Source organism: Solea senegalensis, linkage group LG1, assembly GCF_019176455.1.
Source record: "Solea senegalensis isolate Sse05_10M linkage group LG1, IFAPA_SoseM_1, whole genome shotgun sequence".
NCBI classification, from domain to species: domain Eukaryota; kingdom Metazoa; phylum Chordata; class Actinopteri; order Pleuronectiformes; family Soleidae; genus Solea; species Solea senegalensis.
Window position 1 is genome coordinate 26368817 of NC_058021.1, and position 21390 is coordinate 26390206.

Below are 21390 nucleotides of genomic sequence, written 5' to 3' on the forward strand. Positions count from 1 at the left end.
TTAAACATGCAACCAAACGTACACGGTCAGAAAAAAAAAGAAGTAATTGAAACCCACTCGGGTGCTGATCCAAGCACTGGTCTCTGAAGTCCACTGCCTTGGCAGAGATAGCGGTGGGCTGGCGGACTTTGTTGGAGGAGAAGAGTGAGATGCACTTTTAGATGACGGGAGCAAACAGCTGCCTTTCTATTTTGCCATCTGACGTTTTGATGGGGAGATGTGAGCCTGGCGACCGGGTAGGCAATGAGGACATTCGCAGCGGGAGCGTGCTCGGGTGTTCGGAGCATTTTCTGGGCTTCACACCCCTCTTGCAATGAGAAACTGGGCATGGCCGTTGCCAGCAGTCAGTGCTAGCACGGTCACTAGCCAGTCTTACTCAGTTAACCCAAATACTACCCCTGCTTTCTCAAGAGCAGTCTATTGTTACCCAGGATACACTGCTTTGAAACACTCCCCATGCATGGTACAGTTTTAACATTTGTTTTTGTTTTCTGTTCTACTGTAGCTCTCTTGTTCACTGTGGTTCTCTGATTGTTGGTTACCTGCAGTCATACGCTTGTAGTTGAAAAGGAAATTTCTCATCTTGGAATGAGTAAATGAATTTGTTTTCCCTTTCGTTTTTCAGATTTTACTCATTTCTAACCAAGTGAGATGTAACGTGACATTACACATTACACATGTTCCTGAACGTGCAATATGTCTATTTCAAAGGAAAGCTACTATATTTTTTGCCAAAATGGGGTTGTACTATTATAAAAATCCTATGTTCCATTTATTTAGTCAAACTCTCAACAATTTGAATATGCTTGGCTGGAGAAGGTGTTGATTACCAGCTGGCATTGTGTTTAAAGGGGAGGTTGAGACTGAAGTAGCAAATGTCTTATGTCTGTTATTTATTAAAATAGAAGGGTGATTATTTCATGCCTTGAATTCTTTCATTCTGTTCTTTGCTTTCATTCTTTTAGTATACTTTTAAAATGCAAAAATTCATTTCATGCAGCTGCTTCTAGAAGTGCTTACATGCTTATGAGACTGGTCTGGAATAGTCTTGTGGATGGTTTAAGTTATATTCAGGTTGAGGCCTCGGGGGGGGGTTGGTAAGGAGAAATGCCTTTAAAAAGTCTTTAACAGTACTACTGTTTACCTCGGATAAAGATGAGGAAACGGGGGGGAAGGAAAAGGGACGCCATCCTTGTCTTAACTTTGTTGTGTGAGGGGGACACTTGACTGCTGTCAGCTCCTCAGTCATGCCTTTAACTTGCTTCATCGTAGCTGTTTGTAGTCTTTGTTGCGGGTATGGCATGAATTTCTTTGATTTAAAAGTGGTTATTTATATGGTTGGCGTGAGCTGTCATCGACAACCGAGATAAATTATTTATACGTTACATTGTACAAATGATGTGTTTTGTGAACGCTAATCATCATTAAAAAAAAAAAGAAGAAAAAAAAAGGGCTTTAATACGGCTATGGATTTGTTTGCTGCAGTACGACATGACTACAGTAGATTTTCTGTCACAAAATAAGCAGCACATTACATTTATAGAATGCCGGTTGGGTGTTGGCAATGTGTCCTTATAACTTATAGAAAACTGCTAAAAAAAAACATTTACAGTAAAAGCAGACCAAGAAAATAAAGTGACTAAACATGAAATGATTTGCCCTTCTTTGCCCTCTTTTTCTTTGTTTACTCTGTCTTCACATAAGCATGGTGAGGACTGGAGTGTCAGAGGGTTTCACTGAACAGCCTGTGTATGGGATATTTTTCTGAAATGCAACATTGCATGTTGGAGACGTTTATATATAGATTATTATATACTATTTGTAAGGATTTTTACAGAGCACAATCCAGAATCTGGTATGAGTTGGTATTTTTCTAACAATTTGCACACCTGTATTTTGACAATGAATATAATTTTGTTTGTAATTGGTAACGTGATGCACATATGATAATGTCTGAAGGTGGAAAAAAAAAAAATCTTCATTTCTAATTGGTTGTACTGTATGTACCATTTGGGGATATGAAAGGCAGATGTACTTGTTTGAGTATTTTAGGACATAACGAGGAACTGCAGGAGACTTTTGATATCTCAAGGTTCATGTTGCCCCACTGATTTGTGCAAAGTCTTTGGAGATCAAGTTATGTGTATAACAATAAAGATGTTATGCCTCGTTAAACTACATTTTGTTTATTTCTGGTATTTTCATACCCTTGCACCCAGGACTTTAACCAGGACTTTTTTATTTTATAGTATAAATCATTCACAACATAATATGAATAATACACCACAGCTTATGCAACATGTTTTTTCCCCACAAAGCCTCATATTATAGGAGATACAGTTACACTGATATGAAATCTACAGCTGAATTTGAACTGATGAATGCACAGATTTTCACTTGTCTTATAGGAATGATTTAAATTCCAGTCTCACGATCTCTTCTCTGTACATCTGAGGTTCGTTGTCTCATCTGTGCGTCCCCTCCCAATAGCAATAATGGCCTCATGGTGACCTTGTCATAATGAGATCCGGGGGGAATGTCCAGGCATGAAATCAAAGTATCTTTGTTGGGGTCTCACATTAGTGTGGCGTGAGTGCAGGCAGGTGCCCCAGTTTGTCTTGGGTCAGTTTGAACTCTTTCCACTGCTGATCAGCCGTGGATTAGTGCCGAGTTACCCCAGCAGCGGCACCTGCCAGCAAACAGTTACGACATGTCATGCACTTGTTGTGGCCTCTGCCCCTGATGGCCACAGACACTGCAGAACCTGCAGGGATCTGTCTCATGTCACCGTCTCTTATTGCAGAATGTTTGTTTGTACGCAAGAGTTAATTTACTCATCCATATTTTCATTTGATGTAATATAAAACAAACATATGAAAGACACCTTCATTAAATATGTTTATCTTGCAGTTTTAAAATTAACAGATGCAGATATGGTATTGGAAAGGAAGATTCTAGGTAGTGTATAATCCTGGCACCTAAAACCCCCTAGGTGAAGCCGAACTTGTCAGTAATAGTATAGAATATCTCTGTTACTATTCTAATATTGCACTGCATGCTGGACAAGATTTGACTGTACAAGCAGTCCTGGACAAATATAAACCCAAACCTTATAAGTGTGTTCAACACTCTTAGAGACCATTTCACAAATTCTACAGCTGCAAGTGCTATAATGTTGACCTAAGTGAAGTGAATTCATATTCAGAAAACATGGCTGTACCAGCAGCCGTGTGAATTGACTTCACCGAGAGTGACAACAGCGAAACAGGAAACCCTGATATGTTTGACGTGTATTTACTTTTGATTCATGGTGGACCTTTACCTCTGAAATGATTCCCGTTCACCTTTGGATGAACTTACCGGCCATTTTGTAAGTTTCCACAGCTACCGAAAAGAAGTTTAGCATGAGAAAAAATGGAAAATAGGTTATTGGACATTCAATAAATTCTGATTTGGGTTAGTCATAATAAGAAAGGATTCATTACTTGATATTCAAAAAAGAAGGATGGGAAAAATTGCAGGAAATGGAAATACAAGAAATATAGTAAGGCTGATTAAAAGCTGTAGGCTCACATACATTTTATTTTATTTTTTATTGCATTTAGTTTATTTTAATTAAATAATCGCAGCATTTCAAATGTTTTTACTGATTGTTTTCATGTTGTTTTTTTATTTTTGTTATTCATTTAAACACTATTACATTTGTAAATTATTTGCATCACTTTTCAGTTTCCCAGTTAAACATGTGCTTTAAAAGTATTCATTAATTGCAGATAGACAGTGGGTTAAAATAAGATAAATAACAATATGATCACAGAAAATAAAAGTATGCATTGTTTCTAAAATAACGTACATACAGTGTAGTCTTATGTTTGATGTGGTTTGAAGGTTAGATCAACTAAGATTTTAATAATGATCTTATGAGTATTTTAAGTCTGCAATACAAGATGAAAGCATTAGTTTTTATGTGTATATTTAACTTCTCTCTCTCTCTCTCTCTCTCTCTCTCTCTCACTCTCTCTCTCTCTCTTCCACCTTGTGCCTAAAATGCAGCTTGGTTGTGCTTCTAAAATTGGATTCAGGCTAGTAAGCAGTGAGAGGATATCTGTGGCCAGCGTTTTTCAAAACTGTTGCTAAGACATCGGTATTAAGCAGATCCCCTTTCCATGCCTTGCATAGATAGCTTAGCTTAGCATCACTTCATCAGTTATATTTACATTGACAAATCTTATAAAGCCATACGGCAATCACTCTGTCATCTAAAGTTAACTATTATCTGCACCTTGTCATTTAAATGCGTAATTTTCTACATCAGATTGTTCAATGCAAGCGTGTGGACGACTAAAATAATAGACACAAATCACTCACATGCAGTTTCAAGAAGACTGTTGATCTAGTGTCATGTGGATGAAGATGACATTTTAGATTTGCGCTATGTAGGGTGATTCATCACCGAGCCGACATCTGAGGCCTTATTAGCCTTAAGCTATTGAAAGTAAATTGCTGTCAAATCCTCTTAAATGCGTGCAACAACATTTGGAGCATATATCATATGTGGAGTATGTTTAAAAATAATAAATGTAAAAAAATAATACATTTAAAAACAACAACAACAAGAAAGAAAGACAACTTGTTGTAAAGGAATCTTGTTTGTTGTTGTTAGCTTTGACTCATCACTGTGTTACAGGGTGTGCTGTTGATGACTGTATCAAACATAATAACAATAATAATAATAATAACAATAATAATTATGGTACACTTCATAAAATAAGCCATTATTTCTCAATGACTCATTGGACATAATTTGATCAGTGTCTGTGCCACCTGATTAACCGCTGACAACTCACTTACTTCATGTGTTATTTATGATGTTTATAAGATAATTTCATAGCTACGTAAACCTGAATTAAAAATACTGTATGTATTGCAGGCCTACAATATATAACACGTCATTATTTTACATCAACAGAAGTGTTTGTGACATGTCAGGGGTTGCTGTTGTTCCTCTTCAGCAGCAGTGGTCTTGAGATTATAGGACTCACATAAGAATAGCAAGACACTGTAGCTCACTGCAGGCTAAAGGGACAGTACCCTCAAATTCATTGTGACAAGCCTTACCCTCTTTTCAGAGAAGAGACACATTGTGATATTCCTTCCCCCCCATCTTTCCTGATCATGCTGACCTGGTTTTATTCAGCCTGACAAACTGATAAACTGATCTTATGCGTTGCCGTTTGACCAACTCAGGGGGAAGAAAATGTGTCAGGCTGGCGTTATTGTTGGTCATAGTCTTACAAAACAGACCACAACATACCAACTGTCGTGTAACTTTTTTAATCATTAACAGTGATCAAGAGGGGTGTGTTTGAACCACTTATACACCTTGTGAACATGACTGGTTCTGCTCTTATGCCATCGTAGTAGTACAGTATGTAAACCACTCTGAAGGACACACATTTTAAATGTGTTGGATGCCAAACAGACATCGATGTTTGATTAATTACTCTGACAAACTTAAAGTTGGACAAAGGCCTTTTCTAAAAAAGTGAAGTACATGCCACCATTTCACAGCACGGACCCTCTGTGTGTGAGCTCGCAAGAAAGTGAAATACGAGGAATCTTACAATTGATGTGTTGAAGGGATGGATGATATCACTCGGCATGACAAGAGTGTTTGCATATATTGTGTTTGTGTGTGTGTGTGTGTATGTGTGTTAGGGAGGCCTCGTTCTAAGGGCCCACAGCAGCCTCCCCAAAATAGAGCTGAGAGCAGCTGCAGTGGGGTGGGTCGTATCAGAGAGACATCAAAGCGGCTCCCGTCACCCACCCGCTCTGATCATGAGCACTAATGGTGTAATGGAGGACTGGAAGGTCAGTGATTGTTTTTGGTTGTGTGTGTGTGTGTGTGTGTGTGTGTGTGAGTGTGTGTTTGAGAGAGTTGACAGGCAGCACGCGCGGTCACCAGGCAGGAGGCTACAGGAACTTTCTGGAACACAAACTGACAGCATTGCTAAACCTGGTATTACTGTAAGAGAAATACCAGGTCAAATGTCAGCCCCCCGTCCGTGTAAGCCTCCACTCACAGAGCATCCTGGGAAAAAAGGACTCCTTTGTCTCACCTGTGAGTCAGTTATGGATGTCTTACATCTGTGAGTAAGTGAACAAGAATACAAAGGGAGGGGGGGATAAGTAAATAAATCCTTACTATTTTCCAAGTCCAAGTCCGAGTCATCCAGAGAGCACCTGTGGACCAGAAAGCACAATTTGAAGGCACACTCAGTACTGTGCTCTAGTGTCATAGCTCAAATATCTCTGCTTCAATTCGGAGGCCTCAGATTCCAATAGTCATCACTTTTACCACATGAAAGAACTATGAACCTGACCGTGAGTACAGTGTGTGGCCATTTCTCAACTGTCTATGAAGCACAGCCCCCACTACCTGTTAGAGACTTCACAAGCTTTAATGTTTTGTTGTTGAAACACAAAACAAACTCGATTCTAGTTTAGAAAGGGTGTGCTTTTGTTGATTTCTATCCAAGCTTCACAAGCAAAGTGAACACTGATCCTGCACTTTGAAACATTTCAAATCATTTATCCAGTGTAAAATATAAGATGGTGGTGCAGTTGCGCAAGTCTTCTGTTTCTCTTTCTCTCATTCTTTCTTTAATCCAGTTTTATGGGTCTGCAAAATGTCTCTGTCATGCCCAATCAGCACCTGCTCTCATTCATCACAGGCACTGGTGCCAGTCATGGAAATTAAGCCGAAACATAGGCGCCCTCTACAGGGTTACAAGAGACAATATCATCTCTGAAATGACCAGTGTGATTTGACATGTCATCGAAAGTGTTGGTAAACATTTTGAGCTCAATCAGTGTAAATATAAATAACAAAATAATAACAAAGTAGGCGCTTCAATTTATAATTATGTATTGCATAACGTCATACAGCGTTCGTGTATTGAAATTGCTTTTATCTAACATTAACCATTATAACGTGCATTTTGACATAATAGCCTCTTCAGAATTGATTATCTGGACTGAATAATGTTCTTTATTTGTCCAACGCACACCAGTATGGCACCGAGATCCCCTAACTCGATGGTAAAATGAGGAGGAACCGTATCTCTCTGCCAGTGGAACCCCACGGAACAAATATATCGCGGAAGGCGTGTTGTTCACACAAACTGGTTCCGGGTAGTAGCAGCCTAGTAGCTAACTATAGCTGAAACCCAATCACAACTCGACATTCCATTCCCGAGTGGTAAGAAACGATGTTAACGTTGTATTAGGTGTTGTTTTATGTTGGCATTGATCTGGTAGTTTGTGTGACATGAGCTCTAAACACCGTAGAAAAGAAAAGGAAAAAAAAAATCGTTTATCAAGGAAGGCGTTCGCTCGCTAGCCGACACAAGCTAATGCTAAGAAACCAGGAATTCGTCTAAAGCTTTTTATGGAGTGAAAATATTGTTTAAGATGTTTGCTGTTTCGATTAGGTAATTGTTTAATGTATATCAACGATAGCTGGCGCATCCGGTACATTATACTTCACACAATGTTGATGTTACACGGAAGCTGCTAAAAATAAACTCAAAGTCATTTGGTAATGGTATTTAAACGTAATTGCTTTGAGCTAAACTCAGTGTATAGCCTTGTACTAAACTGGTTAAACAGGGTTTATACAAAGGTTGGTCATATGTATATGCTCTTTTACAGGATTGGTAGAAATTCGTGGAAAGAATGGGTAAGTGATTACAATTTAAAAAAAAAAAAAACACATCATCACACATCAACGAATCATTAACATGCTCATCAGAGTAGGTGTGGGTGATTTTTTCAAAGTTACAATTTTTTTAATGCAATAATCATAAATATGTGTGCCACTGGGGTATGTCTCACACCTGTTTAAGATCGTCTGTCTGTTTGTTTCACAGATGGTGAAGAAAGAACCTATGGTGGCTGTGAAGGGCCAGATGCTATGTATGTGAAGTTAATCTCCTCAGATGGCCATGAATTCATAGTGAAAAGAGAACATGCATTGACGTCTGGAACCATAAAAGCCATGTTGAGTGGGCCAGGTGAGAATTTAGACATGTAATTTGTGGGCATATCACTATGGATGCTATATACAACAGTCTTTTTTTTAACCTGTAGTTCCAATTTGAAAGTTCAGTGTCTACACTTAAGGTGGCATTCATTTTATTTGGCAGAAATTGAAGATGGAACAATTACTTATTTTTTGAACAATCACCTAATTGTATACATTGTTCTTCATTACCCTAGAGCCTCTTATATCAGGGGTTGGGTCAACTCTCCAGAGGCTGCCATTTTGAGCCATCATGTTTCTATCATTTGGTTTTGATGCTAAGTAAAGGCTACATATGTTTTCCAACATACTGGGAAGGAAAGGGTGAGGTGATGGGATATTCAGTTGCAATTCACCTATATATGTTGCTTTATTTTACACGGAGGCAAATCTCTCATCATGAAACCAGTTACACTGGTAGCGCTACCAATCGTATGCATGTTAAACATGCTGTGTCAATAGTATTTGAATATTTTTGTATTAATTTGTCAACCTAATTTACATATTCACAGCAAAATACACTGATATCCAAATACAATAGCTCACCTCCCTGTACTTTGTGTTTACACCAACAAATTTTCTCCATAAACCTTCTTGTGATGTTTTGAAAATGTGATTCTTATTTCTTTTCTTGAGATTTAAGGCTGGTAGTTCAAGCTCAAAATTGAGGTATATAGTAGACATTTAATCTAGCCTCTAGTTGTTGGCACTGTGTTCCCCTGTACAACAATTTTAATCCATTTTTACTGCATATTGTTATAGAATATTCTGAAATCCCTGTCGTGGGCTTCTGTCTTCATATTTTAGCCTGAAGCATCTAATAGAGCTATTCTTTGTAGGTTATTTAAACATATTTAATGAATTGTATGAGTTTGATAACTATCAGTTACATTATTTACTTTTATTAATGTAACTATTGTTACGCTTCATCTGCAGGTCAGTTTGCTGAGAATGAAACCAATGAAGTGAACTTCAGGGAGATTCCATCTCACGTCTTGTCCAAGGTCTGCATGTATTTCACCTACAAGGTCCGTTACACCAACAGCTCCACAGAAATACCTGAATTCCCCATTGCTCCTGAGATCGCACTGGAACTGCTCATGGCTGCAAACTTCTTGGATTGCTAAAGTTACGAAACATAATGTAGAAGCTAAAAACATTTTTGGATTTTTTTTTTTTAATATTTAACTTGTTTTGCCTTGTACATCGTATGAAACATGAATGATCATATAAAAATGAAAAGTTTCTTTTGCACCTGGCTTTCCATCTGAATTTTATTAGTATTAAAGAATTCTGTTTTAATAAAATAAAAGGATTTGGCAGACTGCATCCCTCTCCCCAGAATGTGATAAATGTGTCCCCTGCCCCAGAAATCATTCTTCACCTCCATTTAATAAAATACCTGTTTGGTGAACACTTTGTTGGCACTTATTACCTTGTTCCATATTAAGTATGTCTGACATAACACTTTATTACCCAAAATACAGTCTTTACTTTTAATAGTGTGCTCCAGTGAAACTATTTTGGAAATTTGATTTTCTTGCTTTTTTTGTTGACATGGAACCTTTTAAAAATCAAGATTTTATCAGCTTCAGGTTAACCGAATATGGTCATTTGTAGGGTTGGTTTGATTACTGTTTTACTTGGCAGAGGCTCAATGGTAGAGCACTGATTATTCAATGGCTGGTTCAAGACTAGAAAAGTGGTCTTTAAATGTAGAATTGCAGATCATTTACTTGTCGGTTATGTATTTCCAATAGTGGATCTGACCAAAACACAAACGAGGAACAGCTGTCACATTGTGGTATGTAACTTCTTGGCAAGTCTAAGAAGAATAGAATATGAGTGGGAAGATATGGTTTGTGGTTAAGCAGCTACAGTAAATCATTAAGTCAATTAGTGGAAGACGTTTCTGATTTTTCCAAGGATGCTAAGTGGTAGTCTGTAATGTGGACATTGGGACCACCATATTTAAAGCCTTTTTTACATACTAGTATGATATTCAATGCAGGCAGTTTTGATTTACAAAGAAGGAATTGACAATAATGATTTAGACAGTCTCCGTCTCCGACAGTTTAAATGTCAAGTTCAAGCTGATATGCATTATCTTATCTGTATCCCTATTTTGAAGATGTATGTTTTGTCTAGGAAACGTTAGGCACATTAGTCAAATTACAGTTCACTTGATTAAAATGTTATAGACTTTGCTTATCTAAGGAAAGGGTCATTGCATATTATTAAACATTGGCAGATTTGATGTTACAAGGAATAAAACAAAAATACACTCAGACAAGCATAAACATGGAGACGTGAGAGATCACAAAATACACAGGTTACATACAGAGGGAGTGTACATATATAGTGTTGTGTACATATATAGTGTTGTATAATAGTACAGTGCTTATAATGCAGAAGGACAGGTCAATTATTGCAATATAACAAATAGCCATTGGACCTTTGTCATGTTTACACACAACTAAGATGTAGGTGGAACACCACACAAAATGTCAATCAATATAATAATATTGATGTAAATCTTTAAAACATTTGACTTATTGTTTTCTTTTTTTCTTTATATGTTTCTTTCTCATGGAATTCAGGTGTAGAAATAAAATTGACTCCGTTTATGCTTTTGACAAAAACAACTTCTCCCACGTGACTCGTTGACGTACAGTCCTCCACTCTGCGCTGATGCGGGGCAGGGGGGTTTCCATCATGGCGTCGATGCAGGTAAGAATACAATTGACAGCGATCACATATTTGCAAATTACCTCACCTACACAGTTGGCTTTCATGGTAGTCTATTGACCACTTTGTTTACGTACGTGCATCTGTTTAAATCAGCTATGACATTGATGTAAAAGCCATGACATCTGTCGTAAAGTGTTCTGGTCTAGCGTGCTATGTGCTAGCAACTCTACTAGCCCATCACCACCATCAACAGTACTAAGTCGAGGCGAACACAGAAGCCAGCTCTCTGGAGAATAAATGTAGCACTCGGCACGGTTGTGTGTGGTGTGGTTTCGCAGCAACACGCTGATGAAAACTCGTAGAAAGTGATGTCATTATATGACGTCCGTGTAATTTCCGCGTTGCTCTGGCTTCTGTTTAGCTGACGTGAACGTTAGCTAGCTAACGAGACGGTGCGCAGATTGAGCAGTTGCAGTTTCCTTCTGGACGGAACAGGTGCATCTCGTTCACGATGAGAGATTTGCCTCTGCTGATAAAGACACACACCTTCACGAGCAATGAATACGGTTTGTTGCCAACATCTAATACTTTCGTTTCGTCTGCCATTACTCGGTTTTGTTTTTAAGAAACGCGTTAAATAATTCAGGATGTAGGAGTTTGTCTTTAATTACTTTAGCCACAGCCGCGACGTCGTTAGAGAACATACGCAAACATATGTTGTATCCTGTGTTAATTTGGTTTAATGAATTCCAAAATGTCGAACATTCTATTTTGATTTTCCTCTGGTATTTATTTCCTTGTTATTGTTGATGTGGCGTTTGTACTGTGGGACTTTGCATCCGTATTGTTGTATTACCTCCCTTTTCCTTTGCCTTCTTTCCTTCTAAACCCTCTGTCATATAGTTGATGTGTTTATATTTCAACATCTGAGTTTGTGTCTTCAACAGAAAAGGCTACAAAAGGAATTATTAGCCCTTCAAAATGATCCACCCCCAGGAATGACGCTCAATGAAAAAAGTGTACAGAACACCATCACACAGTGAGTGTTTGTCTTTGGCTTTTTTTAAACACAGTAAACAGTGAGCCACATATAGTATTCACTGGAGAATGTTTCCACATGTGAATAAACACACATCCCACATGGCTTGTTTCGTCACTATGGGTTAACACTGTGGTAACTGGTAAAGGCAACTGTTGCAATATCACCAGGCAGGAGGTGTAAAGACACAAAGCTCTTGTAGATTCAGCAGTGACTGTACAAGAGAAATCTGGATGATTCAAGTGACTGGCTGCTCTGGCCCCTCAGTAGAGTGTTCTAATGCAGTGTCACTATTCATCCATTAAATATTTAACGGTTGGCATGCATGCAGGAGTTGTCTTAGGGTAGCATGGATCAGAGGCTGCTTAACTGACCTTTCTGTCTTGGTGTTCCCTTCACTGCCCATGAATACTCTTGCTAAGAATCTGACATAGGAAAGATTGGAGTTGTCATCGTGTACTGGATTCAGTACATTCAAAGGTAAACCGTTAGCATTGCTACTGTTTTTTGGTCTACACTCATCCTTACCACTCACTTCAGACTTCCTCTTGAGAGGCAGATTTCAGTGCTTTTGTTAGTTTAAAACAGTTTTGTAGCAAAAAAGTTATTGTGTTGGCATTTCACTTGTCTCACTGACAAGTTCCCCAACCAGTTCTGCAGGCTTCTGCATCCATAACTTTGTTGTGGTATGTATGGGTGTGTCTTTTGTTGTCAACTCACACATTAAAATAGCTCTTCAGCCTGGGTCGGCTCTCTTTCACTGTGTACAGAATTCAGGATTTGTGTTCTTATCACTCAAATTCAAGCTAGCCTTTGCCAAGCACCGGAACAAGCCTTCCCTGGTGACAATGCTGTAAAGATGTGACTGTGATAAGATGACATTGTTATGATGCCTCGCAGTGCTCTATTATTTAATGGCATTGTCTTTTTTTTGCATGTATACAGCAATAGCTTGGCTTAACATGGTTAGACAGGGATTGATTTGGTCCTTTCCCCCACTTTCTTGAGAAACATTGTGTTATTTTTATTGACTGGATCATATAATCACCAGGCAATGGGGAATTTGAGCAAGTTGAGCACAGTGTCCTTGGAGTCTTTGCCTGTGTTAGGGGTGGGTTGCATCAGGTGTAATTCACCGTCATGTGTATATTGCCTCCCTTTAAGCTTCATTTCTTGGTGGGAAATAGAGCATGGTGAAGTTCTCAAACCTCGTATGATGCCCTAAATGATCTTGTGCCCTGGGCTACAAGTGAGGCGCAAGGCGATAAACCTGAAAAACATCCACATGTCTCTTTAGTATCTGCACTGCTTGTCTATTAGAAAGTAGGTCAGTTTCTTGTTCTTCACCTCTGAGGTTTCTGCTGTGCACATTAATGTTCAGGCCTGGACTTGAATAAATATATGTATATTTACACACGTGTGTGTGTGTGTGTATGTATGTATATATGTATATATATATGTATGTGTACATGTGTATATATATATATATATATATATATATATATATATATATATATATATATATATATATACATACATACATACATACATACATACATATATATGTATGTATATATTAGAGCTGGGCATAGATTAATTTTTTAATCTAGATTAATCTCACTGCAATCTTGGAGTTAATCTAGATTAATCTAGATTAAAATGGCTCATTTGAATTCTTCTTCTGCTAAGTGGCTCCTCTGTTTTCATCACACCTAACATTAGGAGTAGGACAGAAAAAGTATATCAGAGTAAGATTGCTAGTAGTAGTAGGCAACTATCAGCAACTAATCAGCAAACGTTGATAACGTTAGCTAAAGCTATACCGCGTGAAGTTAGTTTCAGGTTGGATATTCATTCAGACAGTTGTCGGACCGCGGTTGGATATCCAACCTGAAACCATTTCACCGTGGTAAATTACATAGACCGTTATAAAACAAAAATGACAATAAATTAACGAACGTACACATCCGGCCAGCCAGGTCAGAGCCTTCTGGGCCAGGTATACATCCGCTAACATATCAAAGTGAAATTCATAGCTTGCTCACTATGTGACCCAGGTCCCAGACCCAACTTTGAGAATAGATTAACGGCGATAATTTTCTTATCGCGATAAGAGTCTCCAGCGTTAACGCAGCACGTTAACGCCGTTAACTAATAACTAATATATATATATATATATATATATATATATATATATAATATATGTATATATATATATATATATATATATATATTACATACATACATATACATATATGTATATATGTATATATATGTATATATATATATATGTATATGTGTGTGTGTATATGTGTGTATATATATATATATATATATATATATATGTATGTATGTATGTATATATATGTATATATATATATGTATACATATATGTATATATATGTATATATATGTATATATCAGGCTTGTTTGTTCAAAGACCAAAATTATTCAGCTTTAATGATCTCTTAGTTATATGGAGCAACAAAACCAGAAAATATTTGCATTTACTTTGCATCAAAAGATTTGACAATTAATTTAATTATCGACTATTCGATTCATGGTTGGAAGCCTAAAATAACGATACTTACCTAATTAATGTGTACAAAAAAAGTGTACAGTCACATGATCATATGAATTGTTGTTTGTCATTACTCGGCTCTAAAGAGGCTGCCTTGTTCAAAACACCACAGTGTTAGATAAGATAAACTTTGAGTTTTCATGGTAACTGAACATTTCATATGTTCACTTGGAAGGGAAGAGTGAGGTAATAAATTAATCATTAGTATACATTTTTGCACATTCTTCCTTTTTATAAGTTACACTGTCCAAACCAAGCCTTTGTGTTCGCAGTCATCTGCAAACAGGGCCCTGGATCCCTTGTGTCTCTGTCAGCACAATTTTGTCGTCGGGCTACACGGGCAAAAATAGATTCATCCACCGGATCAATAGAGTATCACATTAATACTAATCTGTGTGTCATAACCCAAGCATTGAATGCCACTGGAATGAGTCCGATTAAAAACATTACGCACTAACTACAGCATTGACAACTCAGATTTTGATTATACCAAACCATTACATTTGTTGTTTTAGCTATGCTGTAATGACTATACTGTAAATATATTTTTTAATTGTTTTATTGGAACACATCCATAAAAAAACAGGAACAATTCATGCAGTTTTAAAATAAAAACTTAACACGGGTTAAAGTCAGGTACTTAAACAATCATATGCCGCTGGCTCTTAAACCTGCTCCCATTGAACCCAAATTATTGTTAATAATGTTAATTATTGTTAATAATTGTTACTACTAAAACCAATGTATACTCCAGAGTAAGAGATGGTGACTGAGATTGAAGGAGATAGCCAATCTTAATTTACTCATTATATATCAATCTACCATCAGTGTTTATCACAAACAGCAACCTAGCCTTGATTAAATGGAAAAAAGGTTGCTTTTGAGTAAACACAAAGATTTTTACTAATACTAATAACTAAAGATACTAATATAGTACGTTATAGTATGTGGGATTGACTGTCTCTACCAAAGTGCATGGTCAGATTTTTAGCATGCCTACAAGAAAATAAAAGAAAGTGAACATACTTGACAGGAGGATATTTGTCACTCTGGTTTTACTTGTTCCATTTTTTTTTAAGTTTTAAAGTTGCCTCAAATTAATTTAAAGTGGCAAAATGGCATTTTTATCTGAATATCTATCTGAATAGTGTGAGGTTTAATATTTTAATTTTGTGCTTTCTTTTCAGGTGGATTGTAGATATGGAGGGAGCATCTGGAACACTGTATGAAGGAGAGAAATTTCAGTTGCTTTTCAAATTTAGTAGTCGATATCCCTTTGATTCACCTCAGGTAAGCAGAACTTGCTTCACTGCATGTATGTATATGTGGCTGAAGGTGTTTCACTGTGAAAAGCATTTCCCTGTCTGAAAAATCAGAAAGTCATGTCTGCACCAAACAACACTTTCCATACATTAGTTTCTAGATGCTAGGCTACTTTAAAAGTAATTTAATTGGGAAAAAAATTTAAATAATTGGTAGTTACTCACTTGTGTCCATTATATACCAAAATATTTACCCAATGTTTTATAACACTAGCGAACGACTGGTCATACCAGGCATGAAGTGCTGGTTTGTACTAAATTGAGCAGTGGTGTGTTTTGCTGTCTAAAGAAATTGGTGAAGTGCAAGACTGTTTACTTGTAAGTTACATACCCTTGCTTTAATGTTCAATTCTTTTGATCAGAGAGAGAGAAATGATTTTGTAGTTCCCACCACAGACATATGTGATGGTACAATATACAGAGGTTTAATTTTTAACTCAAAAACGAAATACCTGTCTAAACAGTCATCTATTCTCACTCTCTGGATTCCTGCAATAAGCACTTCATACTGGCTTTACTGTTGTTGTAATGAATGACCGCTATCTTGTAAACACCGCAAGCAGGAATCACTGACAGACTCCAGTAGAAAGCTGCCACTCCACTGGAGCCTGTCAGTGATTCCTGGTTCACTCATCAAGATCCTTCCGAGCTAAAAATAGAGAATGAGGCGGTGAAGACAAAATTAGATAAACTTTGCTACTTAGCTGTGATCATCCCATAGAGAAAGGACAGGCTTTCAAAGTGGTCCTCTTTGCACTCTCCATCATTACTTGTATTAAGACATCACTAGCAACAGTTGCGAATGCTGTTGTCAACAATGACAATTACTTTTTTGTTTTTCTTCAGCAAATATACTCTTGAGTAATTGTTTTTGTCAGCAAAGTTTTGTAAATGAAAAAAAAACTTGCTGCCTTGAGGCGTTTTAAAGCATTTATGAATGACACAATGACCCTGTCTAATATCAGTGAACCTGCTGATATCATGGAAAATGTCACGGAAATATGAGAGAAGCTCAGTTTTCCCTTAGGTTCAGAATGAGTGCGTAGTTAACAGAGGAGGTGCTGGTTATTTTCTTCTAAAAATTGAGTGTTACACATAATAGATAGTAATAGATAGTTAATGGATAATTATTTCAGCTCTAAACAAGAGGGCTCTCAGAGAGTGCATGGATATGCTGTTGTTCCACTCTCCCCTTACCCTAACCCTCACCTACCCTTACACCAAGGTAGCATGAAATGTATCAACAACTTCACGACAGCATTTATTAATTTCTCGGTTTCACACCAAAAATTGAATCGGGTCTTCCTTGGGCCATACCGCACTCTCCCTCCAAGTTTGGACAGATAGGATGAACTGACGTTTTTTGAATTGTTCTGCAGTTTTTGCGTAATTCTGCATATAAAGATAACAGTAATGGTAGTATAGAAGTGACAGGGTACCTAATGTACCTGCCCACCAGCTGGTATAAATAACACTGCAATTTCTGTAAATATTTCACTTATTGCTTAAAACTTAATGTTCTGCGTGTAAAGCCAGTCCTGTATGTTACACTCATCCTGTCACTTGAAGCCTGCATTCTCCCCCTGTGAGGCTATATCTGGTGCCAAACTGCCTAAAACCATTGTTATCCATCATTACCTCTTTTGATTTTCCCTTATTTATTGTATATGTTTTAAACCCTTAGAACACAGAGCATTTAAAAAAAACCAAAAACTACTAATCTGATTGAATTTGTGATTTAAGAAAAATACAATAAAAATGGGCTATTTTGTGCTAAAAGGATTTTTGCACAATTATTGCTACTCCCATTTTAAATATATATATATATGCTATATATGAATTGATCACAACTTTGACTCAACAACACATAGAAGATGGAAAAAACATATTTTGTAAAGCCTGAAGATGTGACCTATAAACACACACCCCAGGATGTCCATATAAGGAGTTGTGTATTATTCCCACAGCAATTTACCAAGCACTAAGGTTTAAGAGCTAAACCTTTGAGTTCCTCTCCTCTCCCACTTCCCCAGTTAGCCCTAAATCTTGCACCCTTTTAATGGCGAATAACCCCTGATCCTTATGTCTTCCTGTTCTCTCTCATCCTCTCTCACCACAGCACAGCCCCCCTGTCCTAATCCCAAAGCCCCATGTCACTGTAGAGAGCTTAGCATAAGCTTATACTACAAGTGTCGCTATTTTCCATTCCAAAAATCTCACATAATCTTGACTTATTATGTCCTTAGAGCAAGTCAATGGTTTGAGTTTATTGTTAAAAATAGAAATAATCTGATATGATTTACATTCACCACCTATTATTGTTACAACACATTCATTAATCTATCTTGTGTTTCTTTGTTTCATTGTTGCAGGTAATGTTCACAGGAGAGAATATACCTGTCCATCCTCATGTGTATAGCAACGGTCACATCTGTCTATCTATTCTAACGGAGGATTGGTCGCCCGCCCTCTCAGTGCAATCCGTTTGTCTTAGCATTATCAGCATGTTGTCCAGCTGCAAAGAAAAGGTACTCGCCCCGGAATATCTGGGAGGATTAAAACGTAGAGATTCATTTTGTGATGTTTGTCGAGTTTTAAAACGAAATTGTTGTTTTCTTTTTTTCCCCTGCAGAGACGACCGCCTGATAATTCGTTTTATGTAAGAACGTGTAACAAAAATCCAAAGAAGACAAAATGGTGGTATCACGGTAAGTGTTTTGCTTTGACATTTCTCCTTTACATAATCTGCATTCGGTTGATGTCATGATTAAAAAACTGTTTTCGTTTGCTTTTACAGACGATACATGCTAATGTACAAACTTTGTAATAATCGTACAAGAAAGAAGCCCTACTGACCTACATAAAAAGCACTTTTTAATCATTCAGTCTTTGAGCTCTGACCTTTGACTGGAACAGTGGACACCATGCGCTGGAGGCTCTTGACTGCACCCCCCACCCCGCAGACAGATGGATGCATGTTTTAGTTGGTTGTATAATAGTGAATACAAAAATAATCGAAAGTTCAAATGCACCCAAGAAGGATTTTTTTTTTCAGCGGTGAATTAGAAACGCGGGGAGCAAGCAAACAAACAAGCAAGCAAGCAAGCAAGGTGGATTTGTCGTGAGATAATTTATAATTCCGGTTTTAAGATCATTATTTTTCCTTTTCCTTTTGTGTATGGGTGCATTTTAAGGTCCTTGTGTTGTGCAATAATAACTGATGGATGCATGCTTGGGCCTGCAAAGAGAAATCCAAATTGAATCGTTTTCTGGAAGGGATCGGACCATCATAACTCCCAAGGAAATGCTTCATCTGTTTTCTTTTTTTTTTCTTTTGGTTTTGTTTTTTTTAAAAATATATTATAATATGCACTGTGAAAGTATCTATTAAGAAAAGGCACTATTAGTTCATTGTCCTCAACTTGCAGTTGTTTTGTAAGCGGTCCTCCGTATATTTATCAGGTTTAAAGGGTTTTAATTTGTAACCACTGTATCAAAAGTACACAAATTTCCTTCTTCATCTTCCAACATGAGACCTGGTTGCACTTCTTCCTGCTGTTTGACAGAACGGCGGCACAGGAATAAAACTAGGCTGAGCTCGTGTAGTGTTCACTAGTCCAGCCACGGAGAATGCGCAGTGACCTCTTCTATTTAAAGAATGTCTGCAAGAGACCATTGTTGAGTGATCCATTATTATTTGTGAGATACTTCTTTTTTTCTTTTTTTAAACTCATGCTTTAATCTTTTAATGTCTTGACTCTTTTTTTGTACTTTTCAACTAGCTGATACTTTGAAAGGGGGAGGCTGTTTTGATGGGTCAGTATATATCTGAGTTTTTTTTTTTTTTTTTAATTTGTATGTTATTTAATTGAAATCTTTGTTCCATCTTCAGAACGTAAATGAATGATAAAAAGGAGAGTCGTAGAGACGAGGGTTTTGTGATTCCCCTGGTCAGAGTTTTTGGCTCAGGTACTTTTTTCAGTAAAGAGGTCACCTCTAAAAAGATACCGATTAAATATTTTGAATTTAGCTATATTTTCACCAAAAGAGACTGTTATGTTTTAAACTGATAACATGTCTGAAACTATTGTATATACATCTTGGAATTGTTGGATGATGTGAAAAACAAATTAGCAGAGGATGCATTTACTTTATAGCAGAATGATAATAGGAGTGCTTTATTTTATTGGACATAAATCTGCATCTTTTGCTAATTGAGATGTGTACAGTTGGAAGCAAATACTTCTGTTGGTTTTAAAAAAAAAATGTTATGTAGTTTTACGGTGGGGATGCATGCAATTTTAAACCCTACTTTTTCTTATTGGCATCAGACATTGTGACAACTTTAAGTCTTTCCATAACTTATTATAATGGTTTATTGGATGGACATTACAAACCTCCAGATGCTCTTTGTCATTTAAGACTGTAATCACTCCATTCCTATAGAGATGTTTATCGCCATCCAGTCAGAGATACTTGAATTTTTCCATCATTGGTTTGTTTGTGTTGTTTTTCTTTTTTCTTTTTTCTTCTTCCAGGGTCTAGCTGAGTTTCTTGAATGATCTCGGGTGAATGTGATGATTCTCTACTCCGTAGAGGAGATTACCACAGCACACTTGCTATCTCAGAACTACATTGATAACTTAAAAGTAGTCTATTTAACCAATGATTTGTTTCTAAGAAAAAGGATTATTATTATTATTAACCTCATTGTAATGATCTTGTGCACCGCCACTGTGCTGTAAGGAAAGGACGGTCGGTCCAAAACTAATATTGTGTCAGTGCAGTCACAACAGCATTCGCGTGGGGACATATGTAGAGCAGTAGAGATTTTGAAAAACTTGCAACTGAATATGTTACAAGAGTTTGGATGTGACACTTTATTTTTATTTTGTTTTCCTTTTCAATGTGGTTTGAACTCTTAGCTTGCAGGTTTTTGTGAGTGATCAACACTAATGAGGGTGTGTTATTTATATTTAAAAATTTGTTCTGGGATGTGCAAGCTCCATGTAATAGGTGCCTGTTCATTTTCATAATCAATAATAAAAGCAAAGATTCACTTTTATTCCGCAGTCTTATTTGCAGCCTTTAAAACAAACTTGTGGATTTAAAAAAAACCTAAATAGTCCCAGTTGAAATCACATCCATTAAAAGTGTTGCACATAAAGAGAATAATCTTACATGTTTTTGTATTGTGTGAGAACAAGTATCGCAGTGTAACGGTTAAACTATTTCATTGAACTTATCTTGCAGGAAGTGATTGTACATGTTTGGAAAAGGTCAAATGATTATCCATGTAGGATTTTTGAATTGCAACATGCAGAAATGTACATAACAGCAACTGTGTGTATGACATTTAGTAAACTGTATTTTTATTATTTCAGTGTTTTCTGTCATATTAATTCTTAAGTACATGCACCAGAGTTTTCATGAACATTTTTTAATATCTTAGCTCTAGATGTATTTTATATTCAAAGAAAAAAATACTGTTTCATATTTGACATTCAACTGAAGTTGATGCGGTTTAGTGACGCCATCTAGCGGTCATATCAGAGTAGTACCATAAAAACCCCGAAACATTTTAAGAATGTTTAAGATTCCAAATTCTTTCTTTTTTGGCTATCGTTTTAATTTCGTTTTGTGTAGTTTATTTTTTCCCCTTCGAAATATATTT

The 21390-nt window shown here is 36.9% G+C and overlaps 2 protein-coding genes across 3 annotated transcripts; both read left to right on the forward strand.

The window, feature by feature from the left end:
• The first annotated feature begins 7175 nt into the window (after positions 1 to 7175).
• Positions 7176 to 9497, forward strand: eloca (elongin C paralog a). The gene is made up of 4 exons (XM_044052289.1): positions 7176 to 7261; positions 7714 to 7741; positions 7932 to 8075; positions 9020 to 9497. Exons 2-4 carry the CDS (start codon positions 7738 to 7740, stop codon positions 9208 to 9210), a joined length of 339 nt encoding a protein of 112 aa, XP_043908224.1. The 5' UTR covers positions 7176 to 7261; positions 7714 to 7737; the 3' UTR covers positions 9211 to 9497.
• A 1273-nt stretch (positions 9498 to 10770) lies between these two features.
• On the forward strand, positions 10771 to 20781 carry ube2wb (ubiquitin conjugating enzyme E2 Wb). 2 transcript variants are annotated; one of them, XM_044041027.1, is made up of 6 exons: positions 10771 to 10813; positions 11722 to 11813; positions 15582 to 15684; positions 18089 to 18244; positions 18349 to 18424; positions 18514 to 20781. In XM_044041027.1, the coding sequence occupies exons 1-6, from the start codon at positions 10775 to 10777 to the stop codon at positions 18525 to 18527; spliced, it is 480 nt and encodes a 159-aa protein (XP_043896962.1). In that variant the 5' UTR covers positions 10771 to 10774; the 3' UTR covers positions 18528 to 20781. The 2 variants fall into 2 exon arrangements, with proteins under 2 accessions (XP_043896962.1, XP_043896969.1); XM_044041034.1 differs by lacking the exon at positions 10771 to 10813 and adding an exon at positions 11134 to 11340.
• The last annotated feature ends 609 nt before the right edge of the window (positions 20782 to 21390 follow it).

What these genes read in the sequence shown, in the direction of transcription:
- eloca (XM_044052289.1), top strand. An exon ending in AGCCATGTTGAGTGGGCCAG is followed by an intron (nt 8,076 to 9,019) that starts GTGAGAATTTAG and finishes CTTCATCTGCAG; the next exon opens with GTCAGTTTGCTGAGAATGAA.
- ube2wb (XM_044041027.1), top strand. Translation starts at nt 10,775, where the DNA reads ATGCGGGGCAGGGGGGTTTCCATCATGGCGTCGATGCAG. An exon ending in GTACAGAACACCATCACACA is followed by an intron (nt 11,814 to 15,581) that starts GTGAGTGTTTGT and finishes CTTTCTTTTCAG; the next exon opens with GTGGATTGTAGATATGGAGG. An exon ending in ATCCCTTTGATTCACCTCAG is followed by an intron (nt 15,685 to 18,088) that starts GTAAGCAGAACT and finishes TCATTGTTGCAG; the next exon opens with GTAATGTTCACAGGAGAGAA.